Source organism: Gymnogyps californianus, chromosome 5, assembly GCF_018139145.2.
Source record: "Gymnogyps californianus isolate 813 chromosome 5, ASM1813914v2, whole genome shotgun sequence".
NCBI classification, from domain to species: Eukaryota; Metazoa; Chordata; class Aves; order Accipitriformes; family Cathartidae; genus Gymnogyps; species Gymnogyps californianus.
Window position 1 is genome coordinate 1,875,105 of NC_059475.1, and position 21,434 is coordinate 1,896,538.

Here is a 21,434-nt window from a genome sequence, read left to right on the forward strand (position 1 = left end):
ACGCCACGAAAAGCCGGAGCCGAGTTTTGCCGGCGCCCGGGATGGGGAGGAAGGACCTTGGTCCCCTCGGGCGGCTGCTGAGCGCAGCGCTTTGTGGGTTCCCTCTGCCTCCTTCTCCAGAAGTTTCCCTTCTGGGTCTTATCTTTATTGCAGACTAAAAACTGAGTCACCCCCCTACCCGTCCCTTGCCGGTGTGACGGTCACGGCCGGCTCCCGCACCCTGCCCCGGCACGTGCCGGCTGTGAACGTGCCCGGCTGCCCGTTTGCCATCCTCCATCCCAGCCCAGGTGCCAGCCTCAGCGTTTTAGGGGTTTAGAACCCTCCCGCCTCATGGGAAGTGCTGTCCTCGGCATTCCGGGGGGAAAACCCAGCCCCAGCTCGGCGCAGGCACGGGGACTGTGCCAGCTCCCACCGGCTCGCAGCGCTGAACCCAGGCTCACGGTGAAAGGGTGCGCGGAGCCCGGGGGTTTGGCCGTAGCCCCCCTAAAACCTTAACGGCCTCATCAAAAAGCGGTATCAGCTACAGAGACACCTGCACGACCCCCGCCAAGCCACGGCTGTGCCTATACACGTACCTATATACACACAGGGGTCCTCCTGCGTGCCGTCGCCGGGACCTGGTGCCCGCATCCCATGAGTGCAGGCAGGACCAGGCAGCGCCGGCTGGCAGGGTGCACTTTATTGAGTAGGGCAACGAGCCCGGGGGCAGCCCTGGCCCCTTTTCTCCCACCCCTGCTCCCCGCAGCCGTCACAGCTTCATGGTGGCGGCGGGGCCCAGCTGGAGCTCCAAGAACTGGATGATCTCCTGCCACGAGTGCTCCTGAGCCTTGGCGTGGGATTGGGCTTCACCCCCCCATACCACCGGTCGGGGGGTGCCCCGGATACTGGAGATGCTGCAGAGGGGTGAACCGGGGGGCTCGATCAAGTGCCCGGCCCCGGGGTAAGAGAGGAGGCGGCATCTCTCCGGTGACATCCGTGCCATGGCCAGCTCGGCGAAGAGCTTGCTGTTGAAGCTGCGGTCGGCCTCCCCCACCACGAAGAGGACCTTCCCCCGGACCTTCTCGGCCGGGATGGCCGAGGCGCTGTACGCGGGGTCCCGGGGGTCGGCGAAGATGGCCGAGTTGTCCAAGGCCCCCACCTCCGTGAAGATCACGCGCTCGGTGTAGTAGGGGATGGGAGGGATGCGGACGTCCTTGTAGACCAGCGGGTTGCCGTGGAGGAAGGCCGTGCCATTGATCCACACCGTGGCCACCACCTGCGGAAGGAAGGTGGCCATGGCCAGGGCCACCTCTGCTCCTTTGGAGACGCCGACGACGCCCAGGCCGGGGCCTCGCACCTGCAGTGGGGGAAAACGGAGCCAGCTGGCAGCACCGCTCGCCGGGACGTCACCGGGATGTCCCCAGTCATGACAACAACCCGCTCGCTGGGACATCCCTGGTCATCAGGACATCCTACTTGTTGGGATGTCCCCAGATCACCAGGACATCCCTGCTTGCCAGGACATCCCCAGATCGCCAGGACATCCCCAGATCACCAGGACATCCCTCTCACCAGAACATCCCTGCTCACCAGGATGTCCCCAGTCACCAGGACATCTTGCTTACCCAGGATGTCCCCGGCCAACGGGACATCCCGCTCACCAGGATGTCCCCAGGACACCCCTGCTCGTAGGGGCCACCCGCCGGCACTGCAGGACTCACCTTGGGGTGCCGGAGGAGCAGCTCGGCCGCCTCCTCGAAATACTCCAGGTCGAGCTGGGCCAGGGTACGGGGTAGGTCGTCGTAGGCGAAGAAAGCCAGCGCCAGCACCGCAAAGCCCCGGCTGGCCAGCAGCCCCGCTCGAAACTCAATGAGGCCACCCGCACCCCCAAACAGATCGATCACCCCCGGGAAGGGTCCCGGTCCTGTGGGGCAGCCAGAGAGACCGTCACCGCTGGGAGCAGAGGAGCCAGGTCCTGCCTGGCCCCGGAGCATCCCCGGCGAGGGGGCAAAGGCTGGGCAACCAGGGTTCCCCGCACCCCGTTTCTCACCGGGCGGCAAGAAGAGGGCCCCACGGACCCTGCCCTCTCGGATGGGCACCCGCTGCATGCCGGGACACACGTACCACCGCTCGGCCTCGCAGGAGGCCAGCGGCTGGTCCTGGGGCCCGGTGACCAGGTGGAGGCCATCGAAGACCTCCAGACGGACGAGGAAGGGGCTACCGGCTACGTCCCGCTTGACCAGCCGTCGGAAGAGGGTGTCGGGCTGCAGGAACCAGAAGAGCCCCATGGGCCAGACGCCGGCGTAGCTGCCGCCCAGCGCGGCGTGGCACCCGGGATCCACCTCGCCCGCCTCGTCGGCGTGGAAGAAGGCCCGCGCCTGGAAGCACTCGCCGTGCTCGTCCACCAGCGATGCCCGCAGGGTGACCAGCTGGGAGGGGGACAGCCCCCGCACCTGCACCCGCACCGGCCGGTCGGCCAGCGAGGACTGCGGCGTCACCGTCACCTCCACCATGGTGGACCTGGGGAACAGAGATGAGCATCACCCCCCCCCGAGCATCCCACTCGGGCTCCCCAGCCCAGCGCTGGCAGCAGGGGACCGTCCCCAGGGATCCTAACGAAGGGCCACGGGACTTGGCAATCACACGATGGAGTTTACAGCCCAGCCGGTCCCTCCTTCCCCGTCCCCATTCCCCCCCCCCCCGAGAACATCCCCCCCAAACCTGCCCGGCATCAGGGACACCCACAAAGACACCCCTTTTGCTTCTGTCCCCCAACCCCGGCGTCCCCAGCACCCACCATCCCCTCTCCCCATCCTCCTCCTCCTCTCCACCCCAGGACTGGACTAGGGTAGGGGGTTGCAGGAGGGGGGGGGAGCATGGGCGAAGTGGGGGGCAGGGGCTACGGGCCCCCCCCTTCCCGATTCCCGTGCAGACCCTGTTTCCCTTCCGCATGGCAGGGCTGCCGGGCAGGCCGCGGCAGCACGCAGGGAGCCCGGCACGCCGCTGGCCCCAGCCCAGCCCTGGGAGGAGATGCCAAATTCACCCACGTACGCCCTGCCAGGAAAAGCAAGACCCCGAAGCCCTGGGTGCCTGCAAGCCCTAAAGCCACGGGGATGGGCTCCAAGACCCCCCACCACCACCACCACCCCCCCTCTTACCCGGCTGGGGTGAAGGTTGGGCTGGTGCTGTGGCTCTGGGGAGGGAGTGGGTGGGAGAGGCAAGGCTCTGCCTGCCCCACGGCTCTCGCTTATATTGCCTCGGCAATCATTAACCCGGGAAGGGACGAGGGCAAAACCCTCCTGTCCGATGACCTGGGCAGGGCTGGCAGCCGCCCCACGGTATAAGTGGGGAACCCCCCCCCATTCCTACTCAGTGGGAGTAACAGAGAGCTCTGCCCCCCCTGCCACCCCCATTAGGGTCCCCCGAGTTGCCCCCAACCTGCGATTAACCCACCCTCGTGCTTCGCTCTGCCTCGGGGGGGGGGGGGGGGGGCACAGGGCCAGCTTCCCCCCACGGCCACTGCTCATCCTGGGGCCGCCATCCCATCGTGTGTCCCCCCCTCCCCAGGATGAAGCTCCTGGGCCCGGGTCCCACCATGCCCTCCCACCCCAGGGCTCCCCACTGCAAGCGAGGGCTTAATCCTCCCCGCAGCCTCGCGTTTGCCCACCCAGTGACACCCTTGGCCCCCCCACCCCACCCCTCCGGCTCGCAGCAGGCTGAAGACACAGCCCTCAACAGGAATGCAGAAAAGGACGTTTATAAAGCAAGAAAAAAACCAGGAAGGCGAAAAGATCTGTGTGGGTTTCCCACCCCAAGCCCCTTCCTTCCTTCCAGCCCCCCAAACCCACCCTGCAGCGGTGCTGCTCCCCAGCACCCCCGGAGAAGGGTGACAGGAGGCTGTGCTGCACCCTCCGCTCCCCTCCCGTCGTGACAGGCTCCAGGGCTCGTTCCCGGGGTGGGGGGGGGCGGCGAGACCCCTCTTTGAGGGAGCCTCGGGGGGCATGGGGTCGCGGCGCTCTGCGATCCCGGGAAGTCTGCGGGAGATCTGCCTCGGCAGAGGGAAAGGCCCCGAGCTGGAGCCACCAGCCCCTCCCCGAGCCGTTGGAATCGAGTCTGGGTCAGTTCCTCCTCATTTTTTATAAAGAAAAAGCAGATTTGGGCAGGTGAAGCAGTTCTCCTTCCAGCCCCCCCCCCCGCCCGGCTGTCAGCAACACCCCAACTTCACAGGGCAGCGAGGGGTGGGGGGGGATCCAGCAGCCGGTTCCTGCGGGTCACGGTGCTGCGTAACCCGCCCCAGCTCTGTCCTGCTGTCTGTCCAACACCGAGGGCCCGGGGAGCAACTCCTGCCCGCCGAGCCGAGGAAACGGCCCTGGAGAGGAGCGGGACCCGCAGAAACCCCAGCTGCCCGGGCCGGGCATCGCAGTGCCTCGTCTCCCGTCTCATTCCGTGGCTGCTTTGTGCCGCACAGGTGTCTTCTGGAGCAGGGCGAGCGTGTCCCGCTTCTCCACCCGCCGTAGCTGCTTCTTCTTCGCCCGCTTGAGCTTCAGCGGGTTCCGGATCTGGAGGCGGGAAGGGGGAAGAAAGGGAGGTTTCAGGCACAGAGATTGTGCCGGGGGGGAGCCAGGCGGGACGGGCACGGCAGGATTTCCAGCCTCCCACCCCTGCGGCACGGCTGGCGCAGCCCCAGCCGGAGCCAGGCCCCTCGGCACGGAGCTGCGGGATGGGATCTTCTCCCTCCCGCTGCCGAAGCGGAGGACGTAGCGATGACCGAAGTCTGTACACGAAGCCGTCCAGCTCCTGATCAGATTTATCCTAAAACTCCTCCCTGGGAACATCTCCAAGTTGCCCCAGCTCTCGTGTCGGAAGGGAAGGGCGATAACCCCATCCTCGCCACCACCGCGTGGCCGTGCAGGCCTTCACCGCACCCACCCCGAGCTCCCGGCTCTCTTCCAGATGGAAAAGCCACGACTTCCCCGCATGAAAGCACAACGCGCTTGGATCCCCGTCAGTGCCGTGTTTCCCTTGCTCTATCGCCCCGTGTGCCGGCCATCCCCGGGGCGGCCTCACTTCTGGTTTTCTCAAGCTTGAAAGAGAAGCTGTCCCCCCCACCCCACCTTGCAGGACGCCGGCTGCCTGCTCGGCAGAGGAGACACCCTCCTGGTGCAGCCGGGGTTGGTTGGATTTCCCCAGTCCTCCCAGTGCTGCTCACAGCATCCTTCAAAGGAGGAACCAAGGAGAGGAACTGGAGGAAACCGGAGCCCGGAGGCCAGGGTTTGGAGGCTGCCGGGTCTGCCAGACCACCGCGGTGCGCCCAGCCCGGAGCGGGGCCGCGACTCACCACTTGCACAATCTCCGCCTTCCGCTCGTTCTCCAGGCGTCGCTTCAGGTTCTCCTCCCGCCGACGCTTCTTCTCCTGCGGGAGCAGCACCAAAACGTTCCCTGCGGGTCCCTCCTTCCCTCCGGGCTTAAAACCCAAACCAGCGTCGATCCGTAGCCGATGCCGACACCGGTCAGGGAGCTGCACGGCTACGGCAGCACGAGCGACGCCTGCCCAAGCAGGAAATCTGCCGCACAAAGCCAAGCCAGCGACGCTTTTCTCCCCCACCCCGGCACGAGGTTTGAACCGACTGAGCGAGTTTATTCCGAGTCAGCGACTTGCAGCACGTGACCGTCGCAGCCCGGATTTGGCACGACGACAGGGAATTCACCGTCCCGGCTGCCCACGTAGAAGAGCAGCCGGCGGGGTTTGTGCTCACCGCGGGGCAGGTACCACGCCAGGGCTCTGCCACAATAACGCCACGGCCCCGAAGCCCGGGATGTGGGCAAAGACACGGGGCTGTGTACGGAAAGAGGTGGAAAGTCTCCGGTCACGGTCTGACTCTGTAACGCGGCCCTGAGCTCGCCCTAGCAAAGGGAACGGGCGGCTCCAGCCGAGGGCCGGGACAGCAGAGCCCCCAGCTGCCTGGCAAACCTGCCCCATGGGGTGCCGGTGTCACAAGCACGGTCGCTGCCCCATAGGGCTGGCACAGAGGGGCTGGGTGATGCTGCCTGCAGGGTCCTGAGCCCAAGGCCCAGCTCCCGAGCCCCGTTACCTCTCGCTCTCTCTGCTTCCCCTCCTGCAGCTGCCGTGCCAGGTCCCGGACGAGCTTCTTCTCCTGCCGCTCCTTCATTTTCCGCGCCCAGGAGGTGCGAAGGGCCTTGTCCTGGATCATGTGTGAGAACCTGGGCCGGCAGACGGGCCGTGTCAGGAGCTGGAGGAGGCAGAGCTGAGCTCCCCGTGGCTCACAAGAAACCCTACGCAGCTTTGCCCGCTCCGGGTCCTCTCCAGAAACTCCTCGGGCCACAACTCTGTGAAACTCCCCCAGCTCAGAGCCTCCCACAGCAGTCTCGGCCCCTCAGCATCCCCTCCCCACCTTCCCCTCAGCTCCGGACTCCCCCAAAGCATCCCTGTCCCCTCCGGATCCTTCCTAAAGTTTATGGATAGCTCCGGAGCCCCCCCACGAACCACCCCCGTGGGCCCATCAATGCAGCCCCGCCTGCCCCACATCCCTCCCGGTCCAACCCACCCCCAAAACGGCCCTGTCCCCCCCCTCCCGAGCCTCCCCTCGAGCTCAAGAACCCCCAAACCAGCTCTGCCTCCACCAGAGGACACCCCTCCGCCCCCCCCCCCAGAGGCCTGACCCTCCTCCCCGCGCCCACCTCTTCTTGCCGGGGTCCTTCCACACCCGCCCCGACTTGGGCCTGCCCCGCGGGATCGCTGCTGCTGCCGCCGCTTCTTTTCGCTTCTTGGCGGCTTTCCGACGCCGCCGGGCCGGGGCCGGGGCCGGAGTCGGGGTCGGGGCTGCCCCGTTGGGCTCCTCGGGGCCCGGGGCCGGCCCGCACTCCCCCTCCATTCTCCACGCGGCCCTTTCCCCGACGGCGCCGTGCGATGACGTCAGAGACGCGCCGCGCCACACCGCCGCTCAGAACGAGAGAGCGGCGACGCCGAGCCCCGCCCCCGACCGCCATTTTAATGTCGGGCAGCACTTCCCGCCTCCCCGACGGTGCAGGGCGGAGGCCGCCATGTTTGTACCGGGCAGGCGGGCAGCGCTGCCCATCGTGCCGTCGTCGCGGCCGCCGGTGCCCGGTGCCCCTCCATCCCGTCCCGGTGCGGGACCCCGGTGAGGTCTCCCCTACCACCACCACCCCCTGAGCGAGTCCCGGAGAGACGTGAGGCCGGGGCTGGTGGGAGAGGCCTTTATTGAGGGCCAAACACGCAGCGGGGAGCGGCCTTCTTCCCGGCACCGGGCCCAGGGCCGGGGCCGGAGCACGGAGGGGGTCTCGGGTCCCGGCCAGCTCCACCGTCAGGCACCAGGGAGGCCCCTCCGGTTGTAGCGGGGCTGGGGGCGTGCGGTGGTTCTTCGCAGGGGACGGCTTGCAGGCTTGGCCATGGCTACAGCGCCTGGGAGAGGAAAAAGGGGGAAATTCTGCTTTTTGGGGTCACGCAGAGAAAACCCCTGTGGGCCACCGGCCTGGGGCGGCCCCTCAGGGGTGGGTAACGCTGCCCCGCTCCCGCCGAAACGCCGGAGCCGGCACCTCAGGTCTCCCCAAGGCTCTGGGCTGCCCCGCAACGGGCCCGGCCCCGGCTCCCCTCACCATGCGCGTGTAGTTATGCTGCTTGATGGCGGCGTAGCCGAAGGCCAGGGCCGCCACCGCCGCGCAGAACTCCAGGAGGCTGAAGATGACGAACATGGAATCCAGCCCGTTGCTCAGGATCTGCGAGGAGGAGAGGGGAAGGGTCCTGCAGGTCCCGCTCGCTGGCAGAGCCCCTCGTCCCCCTTCCACTGCGCGGCGATCGCCCTGTTTGCTTGTCCCGCCGCCTGAGCGGGACCAGGAGGCTCTACCTTGTTCTCGGCGTTGAAGCACCAGTCGGCTTTCAGCTGGTACGGTGTGTTGATCTCGCACCCGGGGGTGTTGTGAGTGATGGCCGTGGCGTGGACAAGAGTGGCCACCAGCGTGCTCAGGATGACCCCCGCGTTGACGACGCAGCAGATCTTCACCTACGTGGGTCACCTCGTGTCAGCAGCTCTCTGTCCCTTCTGCTCCCGGCCAAGAGCACAGGAGCTGCACGGGTGGCAGCACGATGCCCACCCTGCCGGAGACCCCCGTGAGGTGCCACAGAGCCGGGGGAGAGGCTGCCTGGGGTTTTCTGTTCGAGCTGTCTGAGCCGGGGTGCCTCCGAGCTGGATTATTCAACTCGGGTCAAATCCACTCCTGGAGAAGCCACCCTCTGTGACACCTTTTGTCCCCGTCATCCAAGAATGACTCCACCAGGCCCCAAATATCTCGTGGAGGCCCTGAACCGTGAAGGATTGCCCACCCTCTGCTGGACGGGGACAGAGCTGGGCACCTCCCGAGGGTGAGACAGGCCTTAGGTGCCTCGCTGGAGACCCTGCGGGGTGAATCCAGGCTGCGGAGGGGTCCCGCCAGCCACTGGAAGGGGCAGAAGTCACAGAAGCAACCGGGGGATGCTTTGTCCCTCCCAGCCTGGCCGCAGGGGACCCCCTTACCAGTGAGATGTTCTCTCTTTTTTCACTTTCCACCAGCAGAGAGCCTGAGAGCAGGAGCTGCTCAGAAAACAGAGGGAGGAGGGCGTCAGCAGCAAGGCAACCCTCCCTCTCACCCATCCCGCACGTCCCGGTACCCCTCCGGCTGCGAATCGGTATTCGGGGCTGCACGCACATCCCCTCCATCCCCAGAGGGGACAGCCAGAAGATGTGGGTGTAAGAGGAGGCCCTGGTAACGAGGGGATCTGGTCCCCAATCCACTGAGATCCTCCTGTCCGTCATCGGAAGGCGAGGAGGTGAAGGGCAAGCATGTCCCTGCTTACCAGGAGCCCGAGCCAGAAGAGGACCCCGCTGGCCACAGGGAGGGAAGGGGTCCTGTACTCTGACACCGTCAGGATGATCCCGAAGCAGACATGGATGATCCCGGTGAAGATGTGGATGGTCTGGGGAAGAGGGATCCCCCCGGTCACTCTTGGCCCAAAACGCTGCCTGTCTGCCAGCACCGGCAAAGGATGGATATCACCGTTGCTGTTAGCCGCATCCCACCCCGATCCCACTGTCACGCCGCGTCCCGGCTGCGTCCCGCGGTGCCGGGAAGGGACTCGGGACAGCTGGGTGTGCTGGCACTTGGCGCAGCGGCGTGAGCCGGTCCTGAACATCACCTCTGCCCCAGCCAAGGAGAACCTCAAGCAGGACAGTCCCTGGGGATACTCGGTCCCCGCTTTGCCCCCGAGGTGGCCCGTCCCCCCGGGATGCCGTGTCTCACCCCCAGCGCCTTGGGCTGAGCCCTTCTGAAGCCTCTGACTTGAAATGACGACGCGGTGGGTGCAGGCGACCTGGAGCCAGCAGCCAGCTGAGCCGCTCGGGGATCTGTGGCCGGGATGACCTCCGTGATGATCCTCACGCCCCCGGAGTCGGTCACGGTGGTGGCTGCCATCGCCTGCGGGCAGAGCCGGGCAGGCGGGGAAGCTGAAGGACCAGGCCAGCTCCCACCCTGCCCAGGGAGCAGCACACGGGACGTGTCCATGTCAGCGGCGACACAAGAAGCACTGACATCGTCTTACGAGGATGTCCCACGCCCCATCCTGCACCCCACACCTCGTCGTGTCCCCCCCGCCACCCCTACCTCCTTCAGCCTGGGTTTCCCCTCCTCCTCCTCCTCCTCCCCACGGCCGCCGTTAGCGGTCCCTTCACTGTCCGAACGTCCCCGGGGAGGTGGTGGTCGGGCAGGGACGCGATCCCGCCGCCCTTTGCTCCCTGCAGGAAGTTTGTTCATGGAAATCTCGTCAGGCCCCTCTTGCTCAACGAGGCGGCTTTGCCAACGGAGGGGAGAGAGCCTGGCGAAAACCCGGCGCGCGCCCGCCTGCACGCACGAGGTGGAGGGAGAGGGAGGAAGGGAGAGGGGCTTTGCAAGCCCGAGGTGGGCACCCCTTCCGAAAGCTTCACCGCAGCCTGGGGAACGGTGACGCTTGTCCCTTGGGATGCTTCGAGGAGGAGACCCCCCGCTGCTGCCCAGTCTTGGGCGAGTCCTCTCCATCCCCAGTTGCGGACGCTTTGCCCGGGTATCATCTCCGCAATTAGCCATGTGGCAGCCCTGGCAGGGTCCTGACAAAGCGCTCGGAGATTCATTTGGCTGCCTTCGTTAGGGCCGCTACGGGACAGCCAGCCCTGGCAGTTTCCCTTACAGAGAAAAAAAAAAAACTGGAGTGAAACAGGACATGGTATGAACATTGTAAACCCCGTTAATCTATAAAGGTCCCGAGGAAGCTCCTTTATTGCCTTTTTATTTTCTTTGGGGTTCTCCTTCCTTCATGAGCACCTCGACCCTATGGGTCTGTCCCCGGTGAGGACAGCCCGCGAGCCAGGGAGGGGCGGCAGCACGACGTGCGGTGCCGGATGGCTCCGGCGTGGGCCCGGCGGGAGCCCGAAGGGAAAGGAGATGCGGTTGTTTCCGATAGGAAATGAGAGCTCAGCCTGGGAACGGAGCCACCGCACATGGCGAGGAGCTCCCGAGGGGCAAACTCGGAGGCCCCTTTCCTCCCTCCGCCGGCCACCGGTCTCCAGGTCTGCCAGAAAACAGCAATTTCCTTCGTGGCCACCGTCCCCATCTGCTCGCCAGGAGGGCCAGGATCCTCCACGCTGGCCTACGAGGACCCCCCAGGTTTTCTGGATGTTCGACGGGTGTCGGGTAGGATGCTGGGCCCATCTCCTCTCATCCTCATCCTCCCCTGTGCTCAGTAAAAAGTCCCCGGCGCTGAGCGCTGCAGAGAGCTCCAGCTCTGGGACTAGCACAAAGGAACAGAGCCCCCCCGCCGTCCCTGCCTCCCCGTTCCCGGAGAGGGGGGGCTGCCATGCAGGAGAAGGGGACAAGGGACAAAGGGGACGAGGTTTGACTCGACCTCTGCCCATGAGACCAGACACGGGAGCTGGTTCGGGGAGCGGGCGGGAGGACGCAGGGCTGGCAGCCGCGGCTCCGAGCCCCCAGCTTGGGCTTTTTCCTCCTTTGGAGGCTGCGGATGTCTGAGCGCTGCCCGAGGTTTTACCCGAGCTATTTCTTGGTGGAACGGGAATTATTTTAAACACGAGGTTCTGGCATCTCTGAGCTTGGCCGCAAGCAGCTAGGGCTGGCTTCCCGCCACGTTGGTGGCCACCGGCATCACCGGCGTTGGGGACCCCAACACCCCTGTCTCTGCTTAAGCCTCTCAGGGCCAGGACCCTCCACAGCCTGGTTCCAGCTGAGGATTTTAGGAGCAGGTGGAGCAACTTTTGGAAGTGTTTTTTTCTTTCCTTTGGCCCTAGAGGGAGCTGAGACGCCTGGTTTGGAGGCACACCGCTTCCAGAGCTCGCCAGAGGTTTCCAACGCTGGGGCCAAGAGCGGGGCGCCATCCCCAGCGAGGGGGTGAGCAGCAGCAGCAGCCCCCCCATCCCGGCCTGCCCTGGAGGAAACCAGGGGATCGGTGGTACCAAAGCTGGGTGCGGGCTGTAGGTCGTGGAAAGCGGCCGCGTCTCGGCATCTCCCGGGAGAGCGGAGGGACCAGCAGCACGGCCGTGTCCTCCACGGCCGTTTGCAGAGCTGCTGGAGTGAAGCTGTCTGGCCGTGTATCCCCACGGACCCTATGTTTCTCCGGGGACTTTTCCAAAGCCTTTCTCTGCATCCCTGCTGTGTGGGCTGGAAACCAGCAGCTGACTGGGGTGATGGCCACGAGCCTGGGAGCAGGATGGTACCGCAGAGGAGGGAGCGGGATGCCAGGCAAACCTCGGCAGCCCAGCTGGGGCCGCGGGGTCTCAGCTCTCCCCTGGCCCGTTTTGGGTTCTTACAGCCAGACCATTTCCCGAGCTCCTTGTCCGTTGGCTAACGAAAGGGAACGCGGTTGGTCTGTGCCCTCCCCGTGCTCCCACGCACCGGAGAACGGAAGGATTTTCGGCACAGCAGCAGGAGTTGTTATAGCTGGTAAACCCGGAGCACGGCTGAGCGCTGGCCCCAGAAGATTTGCCCGTAACTGGGGCGGGGGAATCCCACCGAACCAACCTAAATCAGAGCTCAGAAAAGAGCTGGGAGGACAGACCCGGCCACCAAGGAGCGGCTAGCGACTCGCATTTCCACCCCGATGCCTGGCTGGGCTTCACGCTGCCTCCGGGCAGGCAACGGGAAGAGAGGGCAGGGGGCTCGCCGGGCACCGCAGCCCACCTCCATCCCCCATCCCACGGTGGAAAAAGTCAGGCGGAGAAAAGCTGCTGCTGAGAGCGCCGGGCGCTCGCAGCCCCTTGCGTGCTGGGGAGGAGCTGGCGACGGCGTTCCCCCATCCCGCCGATGGCGTTCCCCCATCCCGCCGATGGCGTTCCTCCATCCCGTAACCCCGGCGGGGGAGCGAGCGTTTGGCCTTGTAAAGGGCTGCAACTGGCGGCGCGGCTTTCCAGGAAAAACACGGAGATGGATGAAATTCAACCGCGCCTGTTCATCGCCCTCCCGATGCCTCTTAGCCTTTAATTTCTGCTGGTGACTCGTCAGCACGTCTCTCCGGAGGGAGAGCCTCTCTCAACACCCCGATGCTAACGATGCCAGGGATCTCGTTCCATCCCCGGCAGCACCCGAGGGGTGAGGAACACTTTAGCACCCGTGGAAATGCTGGGATCCCCTCTTTAGCCTTTATACAGGCAGGGTGTCCTCCAGCATTAGCGAGGGCTTGTGTTCCCAGCCGAAACCGCCTGCTACGGTGGATTTCCTCCCAAATCCGCCTTTTTAGATTCCTAAAGCATTCCTGAAGTTTCAGCCTTTCAGCCAGAAACAGCCGTGACTGCCCTCGGCCCAGCAGCCGGGCTTAGCGAAGTGGCTGAGCAAAACCCCTTTCCGAGCGAGGTACCCATGGAGAAAGCGCTTTTCCCTTTCTAAATAAAGCCGGGTCCAGCTGGGGATGGCAGGAGCCCAAGGTAGGATGTTATGATTTATTTTGGAAGCAGATGCCAGAGGAGGTGAAGCTTTTAAGCGTCTCGCTGAGCAGATGCGGGGAAGTGGCAAGCCTGGTCGGTGGAGCCTTCCAGCCCTTTATTTGCAGGAATTTTTGGCTTTGCTGATATATACAACACGTTCCTTGGATTTTAATTCCCCCCCCCTTTTTTTTTTTTTTAATTTAGGTCGAGTTTTGCTCTCCTGACAGCTGGAAATCTTTTCTTTGCTGATTATTCTTCCTTTTAAATCTCCAGGAGCCGCTCCCGCACGGGTCGAGCGCTGGTGCCGGGCGAGACGTCTGCTCCACGAGCGTGGCTTTCGGCACGACTGGAGGAATGCAAACACACCTGGTCTGGCGGCTGGGGATTCCGACGTCCGTGGCTTCAGTACAACGGTCCGGTGTCCCTTCGGATGTCACGGGACGGATGAGGGGAAGCCTGGCTGGGTGCTCAGGCTCAGGAGGGGTTTGGGGGGGGGGGGGGGGGCTTCAGCGAGAGCCCCCTCAGCATCTCTTCCCACCAGCACAGGACAAGTTTACAAGCCTGGTGGAACCGAAAGTTCTTTTCCAACCCAAGAAGCCCTGCTTTTTTTTTTTCCAAAGAAAACAGAGTGTGATGGAGAAATGCTTTTCACAGAAAGTTGCTGCTTCCTGTGAAAAACTTTATATCCCCATAAAAATACCGAAAGTTGACGTTTTGCTTTGCCTCCAAATGTTTCTGGTTCTCACAGGGCTGTTACGATACTGGTTCCAGAAAGAGAAAGCCACGTTTTCTGGGACAAGTTTCAAGTTTGTTTTGGGTTTTTTGGGGTTTTTTTTAAAAAAAAGCAGCTGGCTTTTATCTGTGCCGTGTTCCCTGGGAGGCACAGCAGTTCCTGGGCGGCGATAATGCCAACCCTCACGTTTTCAATGCAGGCAAACACGCTGGTCTGTAATCCCAGGACCGTGATCTGTGTTGTCCCCGCTCTCTGTCCCAAAAACCCGTGGAGGGAACCTCCTCTGAGGGTGTTAAACACCAAGGTGCCCATCCCGGCTTAGGAAATCCGGAGGCAGGAGCAGGCAGAGGCAGGCAGGGAGGCTGGGAGAGCATCGCTGCCTGCCGGGGTGGTCCTTACCCTTTGCGTGACGCAGGGCTGGTCGAGGTGGCTGCTCCAGCAGCCGGTGGGGATAGCGGCGGCGGGATGTTTCTTCTCTTTGGCACCTTAGGGTGCCCCAAGGAGATGCAACAGGGAGGGAAATGCATTGCAGGAATGGAGCTCAAACCATAACCGGAGATGATATTTTGGAGCAGGGACCGCGCCACGGAAAACTCCTTGAACGAGGGGCACAGAGCTGGCGTCTGTGCCAGCTCCCCGTGAAACCCCCACCGAACCACCCCTAAAGGCTTTGGGTTTTTATTAATTACTGTAAAAGCCTGACACACCACTCACCCCGAAGGGCAGCGCACCCTCTCAGGTGGCCGAAGGGCCGCGTGACGCCGGAGGCCGGGTACGCCGGGCAGGAATGCATCGGGTGGGGTTCATGCTCTCATTTGGGGCGCAGCAGCATCACTCCTAAAGCCCGTCCCAGATGCGTCCGTCATCGCCTTCCCGCTACGTTCCAGCCTTTGATCGGTTCGCTCCCAGTAAAACTCCTGATGCTGCAGAAAAGTTCCAGCGCGTCTCCAAAAGGCTTCGCTGGCACATTGCGGGGTTTCCCAGGGCGAGGAAGCTCTGCCCTGAGAAGGTCCCTCCTGCCCCGTCCCAGTGGGATGAGCGCACGCAGGAGCGATGCCACGGGCAGGGCAGCTCCGTCCCTGCCTGAGCCTCACGCAGCGGTTGAGCCGGATGGGAACAGGGACCATCGCCTCCTCTGCCCGCTGTCCTGCTGTGGGCATCAGCTACGGCATCCTCCGGGGCTTCCCGTTAACGTCTGAGGCTGATTAACGCCGGCCGGTAACCGCGTGTGAGCCCTCCTGCCAGCAGTCTCAGGGCTTTCCCCAAACCAGGGCTCCCCGGGGGCTTACCAGGCACCGGCAAATTCCCCAAAGCCACTGGGACACGGTCCCCCCCCTCCCCATTTAGCCCATCGTGGGACCGAGGTGGTGGTGGGGTTTATCTGGGGGTGGTGAGGCACCCCGGGCACGTGTCCGGATCCCCTTCCCGCTCCGACCCTCTCCCGAAGCGCAGAGCCCATGGATGGGCCAGAGCTGCATCCTCCATCCACCCTCTGCTTCACTGGGGATGCTGCAAGGGGAAGCGACACACAGCGGCCGTGCGGCCGTCCCCTCCCAGTTCAGCCCCACGTGTGCAGTCAGGATGTGACCAGGAGCCCACGAGATGAACATGGGGGTCTCCCCGATTCTGTGTGAGCTCCCCACGGCATCCACAGAAGAGGAAGGGGTGGCAGCGCCGGCGTGGCTGGCATCTCATCTCCGCCGCTGCCCGGCTAGGCTCCCTCCATGCCGGCTCCGCGTGGCATTGAGGAGCGTGGCCCTCGTTGCTGTGGGCTGGGGGAGCCGACGGGGTCACGGGCAGATCCGTGGGGTTGCTGCCGACGGCGTGGGAAAGGGAGCCTGCGAAGCAGAAAGGTCAGCCCCATCGTCACGCAGCTCTGGCGTGTCCCCTTCCCCTCCTCGCTCATCACCAGGACCCGGGGCGATGGGACTGGGCTGGGACACGCGTGGGGACGCCCGTGGGGACTTCATTGTCTCGGGGTCACTGCAGACACCTCTGCTGCTGTGTCCCAGCCTCGCACCGAGTCCCACCCTGCCTGAGCCTGGCTCACGGCCATCCCCGTCACCCTCAGGCGCAGGAGGTGACAGCCAGGCACGACTCACGGGCCGGGGCGGGCAGCGGGCAGCCGGGTACCCCCCCGGCAGCAGAGCAGGGCGGTGATGGCGAGCTCCAGGAGGCTGGTGAAGAGCAGGATGCCCGAGAGCCCCGTTGCTGGCTGGCTGCAGACAACACAGCCCCACGGAGCATCACGAGGCGCTCGCAGCAGCCCCACGCCGGTGCCCAGGTAGGACCGGCACTGCCACCATCACCGCCTCACGCCACGGTGGGCTCCGGCTTGGCCGGGAACCCGCTCTGGCCTCGGCGATGGTCCAGTGCCGGAGCAGCATTCCTGCTCCATATCCCAAGGGGAACCAGCACCCCAGCAGTGCTGACCCCCACCTGCGGCCGTATCCCCCTGCTGACCCCCAGCCGTGGTGGGAGGCGGCGGGAGGGCTCTGCCAAGCATCCCTCAGACCCAACCCTGCAGCCATCTCCTCCTGGTGCACTGCTACAGCCCTCCAAATGCCAAGGAAAGAAAAAAAAAAACCCCGAAATAAAATCACACCAAGGGCTGACATCCCCCTGTCAGCTCCAAGAAATCCGCGTGCCTTTTGCTAGCCGTTTCTCTTCTCCCCGTTATTGAAGGAAGACATAAAGGAAAGCCATTGCTTGCTTCCTTCCCACCAAACCCCCGTGATTTCTGGCCGGTCCAGCACGTTCCGCTCTCCTCCCTCACATCACCGCTGGCACGAGCGCTCGCCGTTAAGCTGGCTCAGCTCACTAAACCAGCCGAAAACCAACCTGGCAAAAGCTCGTAGCCATAAGGGGTTTATAATGCAATACACGGGGAGCTGCTTCCTGAGAGAGGGGATGGGAAGTGCCCGTACATCGCACCCACGCTCGGCTCTGCGGTTAGGAGGATGGCCCCGATGCTTGCCGTGACGGCGCTGTAAACATTTGGTCCCAGGCTGCTCTTTACCTGGCAGAGAGGTGCACCGGGCATCACCGGCAGCGCAGGGAGAGGCAAGCTGAGGGACCTGGGTCCTGCTGGCTTCTTCCCCGGGCATCCCAGGGAGCGAAGGATGGAGGAGAGGGCAGGGACATGCTGGGGGAGAAGGTGTTCACCAGCAAAGGTGTGGGATAGCGCTCTGCTGCCGGCAGGAGGGATCCCGAAGCAATGAACTGCCCCAAAAAAGCGGAAAAAGAGATGCTCGGGTGGAGGAAAGCCCACCTCGGGGCAGCCACCGCCACCGCCACACGACGGGGAGCAGCGCAGAGCCAGCCCGGTCCCCCGCGCAGGGATGGGGACCACCACGCTGCAACCCACGCTCGGCACGGCCCCGCTGCCCGGCACGGGGTGGGATAAGGAGGGATTGATCCGGGGGAGCAGCTACCCCGAGAGCCACCAGGCTTGGAGGAGGTGGCCCTCCGTTCCCCACAGCTAGGTGTGATGAAGGCACTTGGAGATGCTCGCAGAGCACCCATACTCTTCCTCCTCCTCCTCCCATGGGACCCGTTCGGTGCCTGCCCTGCTGCTCAGGCGATGCCCTGTCCCCTGCACGCGCCAAGATGCCACCCCAGAAGGGGTAACTGGTACTGGTGGTGGTGGTGATAGACCAGGAGGCGAAGCTGGAGCCTGCGATGCTGGTGGTCACCCCGCCAAAACCGAGGTGAGCCAGGCTGAGGAGGACCCGGAGGGGCCGTGGGGAGGGATGGGGGCTGCTGAGCTCTTGGGGGGGCTGCTCGGAGCCGCTTGTGGGGGCAGACCCAGCGCAGACACCCCCCCGCCCCGAGAACCCCACGGTGTTGGTGGGGGGGAGAAGGTTCACGCTCACCCCCATCAGCTTGGGCTTCACCCGGCGTAAGATCTCAGCCATCGTCCCTGTCCCTCGGAGAGCACCCACCAAAGCCACCCAGAGCACCCAGCCGTGGGGCTTCCCTGTGGGGCTGGAGACGGGCAGCGGGACCCTTGGGGCTGGCGCTGCGGCCGGTGGCACCGGGGCTGCCCGGGGACAAGGGCCCTGGGGACAGAGCAGGCAGCCTGGGGACCCCGGCGGGATGGGGCACGGTTCGGAGCCCTCCCCAGCGGCACGCAGCTCTCTCCCGGGGGAACGTCGCTCCCGGGCACCCAGCGGCAGCTGGACCTGGAGGAAAAGGCACCCAGAGGTGGCATTTGGTAACGTGGGGTGGCTCGGTGGGACCGGCGCTTCGAGGAAGCTGCCACGAGGCAGGGCAGGGGAGGGGGCAGGCGGCACCCCTGCGGCTCTGAGCCGAGTGGGGATGGGGATCCCCTCGTGCTGTCCTCGCTCCCCTTCGCTTCCCTCCTCTTCCTCTGTTACCTATTTCTCTCCCCTCCTTTTCCATCTGGGGGCTGCAGGCGACCTGCATGCCATCAACCTGGGATGTGGGGAGGAGATGCAGCTCCGAGGGCACCGAGAGCCCCTTCCCGGAGCCCGGGCAGCCCCCTCCCCTCACTGCCCATCACCACCACCTCCTAGAACTGGAGGAGAGCTGGGATAGACACCAGTCCCGGTAACCCAACCTTTGCCGTATACCCCTTCGGGGCAAGACAGAGCCATTGGGACCCCCCACCCCATCTCACAGCACACACACAAACACACACACACGGCTCCTCCATCCTGGGCATCGCTTGCTCCGGCACTCACCGCGCTGCCCCTTGTCCCCACCGCGGCAGCTGCACCGTGGGAGGGGAGGCACCGAGTTATTCCCCCCCCCATGACCGGTTGGGTTTATTACCTGCAGACCTTGGTGCTGCCCCCACAGCTGTCCTCCGCACGGTTACGCCGAGAGACCTGCCAAAGTCCTCCTCTCCCACCGGTGCTCCCGCCTGCGACGGCAAAGGCACCCGGGCGGGGGACCTGCCACCAGCACCCCGGTCCCCGTGGCAGCCTGGGATGCACGGGGCCACCAGCAATGGGACCACGTCCCTAAGCGACGTGCTCAGAGCCAGAGTTGGCACAAAGACCCCCGAGGTCGCTGCCGACCGGGACTGTGCGGTGGTTTTTGGCTTTCCTTAAGCATCTCCCCTGCCGTTCTCACCCAGAACAACGCATCCCCCGTGGGGCTGGCATCCCCGTCACCCCTTTTCCCAGCCTGGCATCCCTCTCCTCCGTGTTCCCGGAGGCAGAAATCTCCCCGCACACCCACTCCCACGGGGCTCACCTGGCGCGGATCCGGCCAGCCTGGTTTTCCAGCCAAAGTAGACGCAGAGGAGGGTGATGCAGGTCTCCGGCGCGATGAAGGCGAGCGGGACGCCCAGGAGCCCCCACATCACGCACGGGCGAGGAGAGAGCGGGTGGGACCCCACGCACCGCGTCGCCTCATGTTTTCGGTTCCCGGCAGCGTCGCGTCCTCCCTGTGTGTCCCAGCCTGCCCTGTCCCATGGCCGTTGGGACGTGGGACCCCCGCCACCCCGCACCCTCACCAGCTCCAGCCGGGGCCCGGAGACGGGTTCACGGTGAAAGCTGAGGTCCCAGAGCACCAGGATGATGCCCGCCACCGAGGCCAGCAGGCTGGTGACATCGAGGGCCAGGCAAGCCGGTCACCTGTCTGGGGACAGAGCCAGGCAGGTATCCCCCCCAGGCAGGCCACCCCCCTGGGCCACCACGGGTGATTTTTTACCCCCCCCAAACTCTTCCCCCAGCCCTCGTAGGGGTCTGGCAGGCACAGCGAACCCCCCACTCTGCGGACAGTCCCACCAACATCACCTACACCCAAGTGCCACATCCAGCTCCACCATGCCGGGGGACAAGGGTTCTCCGGCAGTGGGGTGCCAAAAGCAGCCCCCAGCCCCTGCGAGCACCCATGCCCTGGGACATTTTGGCACTCGGAGGAGCCGGGGTGCCAGCATCCAGCGCCGCTGCACCCCAGGGAAACCTGGGGAGCAGAGACCTCTCCCCTTACCACGCGGATGTCCCGTTTCTTCTCTGCCACCACGGAGCTGGAGCCAGAGAGGATGAATGGTTGGGAGAGGAGGAGGAGGAGGAGGAAGGTGTGAAGAAGCAAGCACTGCCCCAAAACCAAGGGGACCCCGCCAGCTTGGGGAGGGCCAGGGGAACCCCTTACCGGGAACCCTCCCCAGATGAAGAAGCAGGACCTGGCGGTCAGCACCCGCAGGGGCTCACTGATGGAGGAGATGGGGACCCCCCCCCCCCCCCCGCAGGGATCGGGGATGCCCAGGAGGACCTGGGTGCCCTGGGGAGCAGAGGGCACAGGGCAGCCTGGCAGCGGCCGAAGCCCCAGGACGGGGGCACGGGCACGTGGGTGCTCGCCCTTACCCCCAGCGCGCCCAGCTCCCCTTTCGGGGTGGTGGTGGGGGGGGGAGTGTGACCGACACCAGTCAGCCCCCCCCATGGCCCCGGCATCCCCTTGGGGGGGGAGAAGGTGACAAAATGGTGTCCGGGCGCCATCCCCAGTGCTGCTGCGGCATCCCAGGCACTGCGAGGGAGAGCACACGTGGCCAACCTGGCTGCACCGTCCCCCGCACACGGCACCGGGGCCATGCGTCGGTGCTCCTCGGCAGATTGCATCCCCCCCCCCCCCCCTTTTCAGCTCCATGTCTCCCATTTTCTTCATCGGGGGGTGCAGAGACCCCTCCTGCAGCCTGGCTCAGCCCACCGCCAGCTTGCTGCTATGCATGACACCAACACAGAGAACCACTGCACGCTCTCCCAGCTCTCCTTTCCAGCCATCTTCTCCAGCCTGAAGACCCCTCTCCCGCTCAGCCCCCCGGGCATCCTCCTTGCCCTTTCCCAGACCCTCTCTGGGGCTCCAGCATCCTTCCAAGACGCGGGACCCAGACCTGGTGTTTGGGGGTGCAGGTGCTCCCCAGTTTTACCCAGGGATGTAAACTAGCCCCGCTCCACCAGCGGCTTCTCTCCCCCAAATCACTGTCATTTCCCGTGCCCCCAAGATCGCTGCCCAACACGGAGCTCTGCCATCCTACGCCTTCTCCTCCACATCTCCCCGGGGGCCATTTCCCTCTAAGGGGGGCTGCCGAGAGAAGCCCCGTGGTCCTTTGGCCCGTGCCCACCCCGAGGAGCAGACAGGGGAGCATCCCCCAGCGCCGTGGGGCAGGGGTCTCCCTGGGGAACATCCACGGCTCCCGGATGCGGTTGAAGAGAGCCAGAGCTTTCCGAGCAGTGCCGGTGACGCCGGGCAAGAGGAGCTCGTCCCGTGCTCCCCACCTCCGGGACGGTTGCGGCTGCGGCAGACGCCATAAACAAGAGCTGCTCCGAGACGCCAAGTGCCGAGCCCGGCGTGAGCCAGGGTCAGAAGCTCCCTCCGCCTCTCCCAGCCCGGAGATGCTGCCGGAGGCCACCGGGCACAGAGGTCTCCCCATCCCTCAAGCCCCCCAGCCCGCTGCCACCCTCCTCGTCACGACAGAGGCAGCACCGGGGCGCACGGCATCTCCCCCCTGGCCGTGGGGCACTCACCGTGCCGTCCCTTGAGGTACCCGGCTCCCGGCGGGCCCCGTCCTCGCTGGCACAGGACAGTGGCTGCCGGCCTTTGCCCCAGCATTTCTCCTGCCCGCGTTGCCACCTTTTTTATGGCCCTTTGGTCACCGCCAGCTTCCCGGCTCGTGTGTCCCCGAGGGAGTCCCTCCTCCTCACCCCGCCGGGTCCCCAGACCCTCTCTGGTCCCTGCCACCCGTTGTCCCCAGCCCTGAGAGGTACCCGCTCCTCGCC

At 65.1% G+C, this 21,434-nt stretch overlaps 3 protein-coding genes across 3 annotated transcripts; all 3 read right to left on the reverse strand.

The window, feature by feature from the left end:
• Positions 1-748: 748 nt before the first annotated feature.
• Positions 749-2,492, reverse strand: LOC127017185 (bile acid-CoA:amino acid N-acyltransferase-like). Its single transcript, XM_050898149.1, has 3 exons — positions 2,030-2,492; positions 1,701-1,903; positions 749-1,336 (listed from the first exon to the last, which is right to left on the reverse strand). The coding sequence occupies exons 1-3, from the start codon at positions 2,490-2,492 to the stop codon at positions 749-751; spliced, it is 1,254 nt and encodes a 417-aa protein (XP_050754106.1).
• Positions 2,493-3,833: 1,341 nt separating this feature from the next.
• CCDC86 (coiled-coil domain containing 86) lies at positions 3,834-6,872 on the reverse strand. The gene is made up of 4 exons (XM_050898270.1): positions 6,679-6,872; positions 6,072-6,201; positions 5,318-5,392; positions 3,834-4,538 (listed from the first exon to the last, which is right to left on the reverse strand). Exons 1-4 carry the CDS (start codon positions 6,870-6,872, stop codon positions 4,419-4,421), a joined length of 519 nt encoding a protein of 172 aa, XP_050754227.1. The 3' UTR covers positions 3,834-4,418.
• A 631-nt stretch (positions 6,873-7,503) lies between these two features.
• Positions 7,504-9,462, reverse strand: LOC127016470 (membrane-spanning 4-domains subfamily A member 15-like). The gene is made up of 5 exons (XM_050896987.1): positions 9,292-9,462; positions 8,849-8,968; positions 8,529-8,588; positions 7,863-8,018; positions 7,504-7,734 (listed from the first exon to the last, which is right to left on the reverse strand). The coding sequence occupies exons 1-5, from the start codon at positions 9,460-9,462 to the stop codon at positions 7,504-7,506; spliced, it is 738 nt and encodes a 245-aa protein (XP_050752944.1).
• Between the last annotated feature and the right edge of the window lie 11,972 nt (positions 9,463-21,434).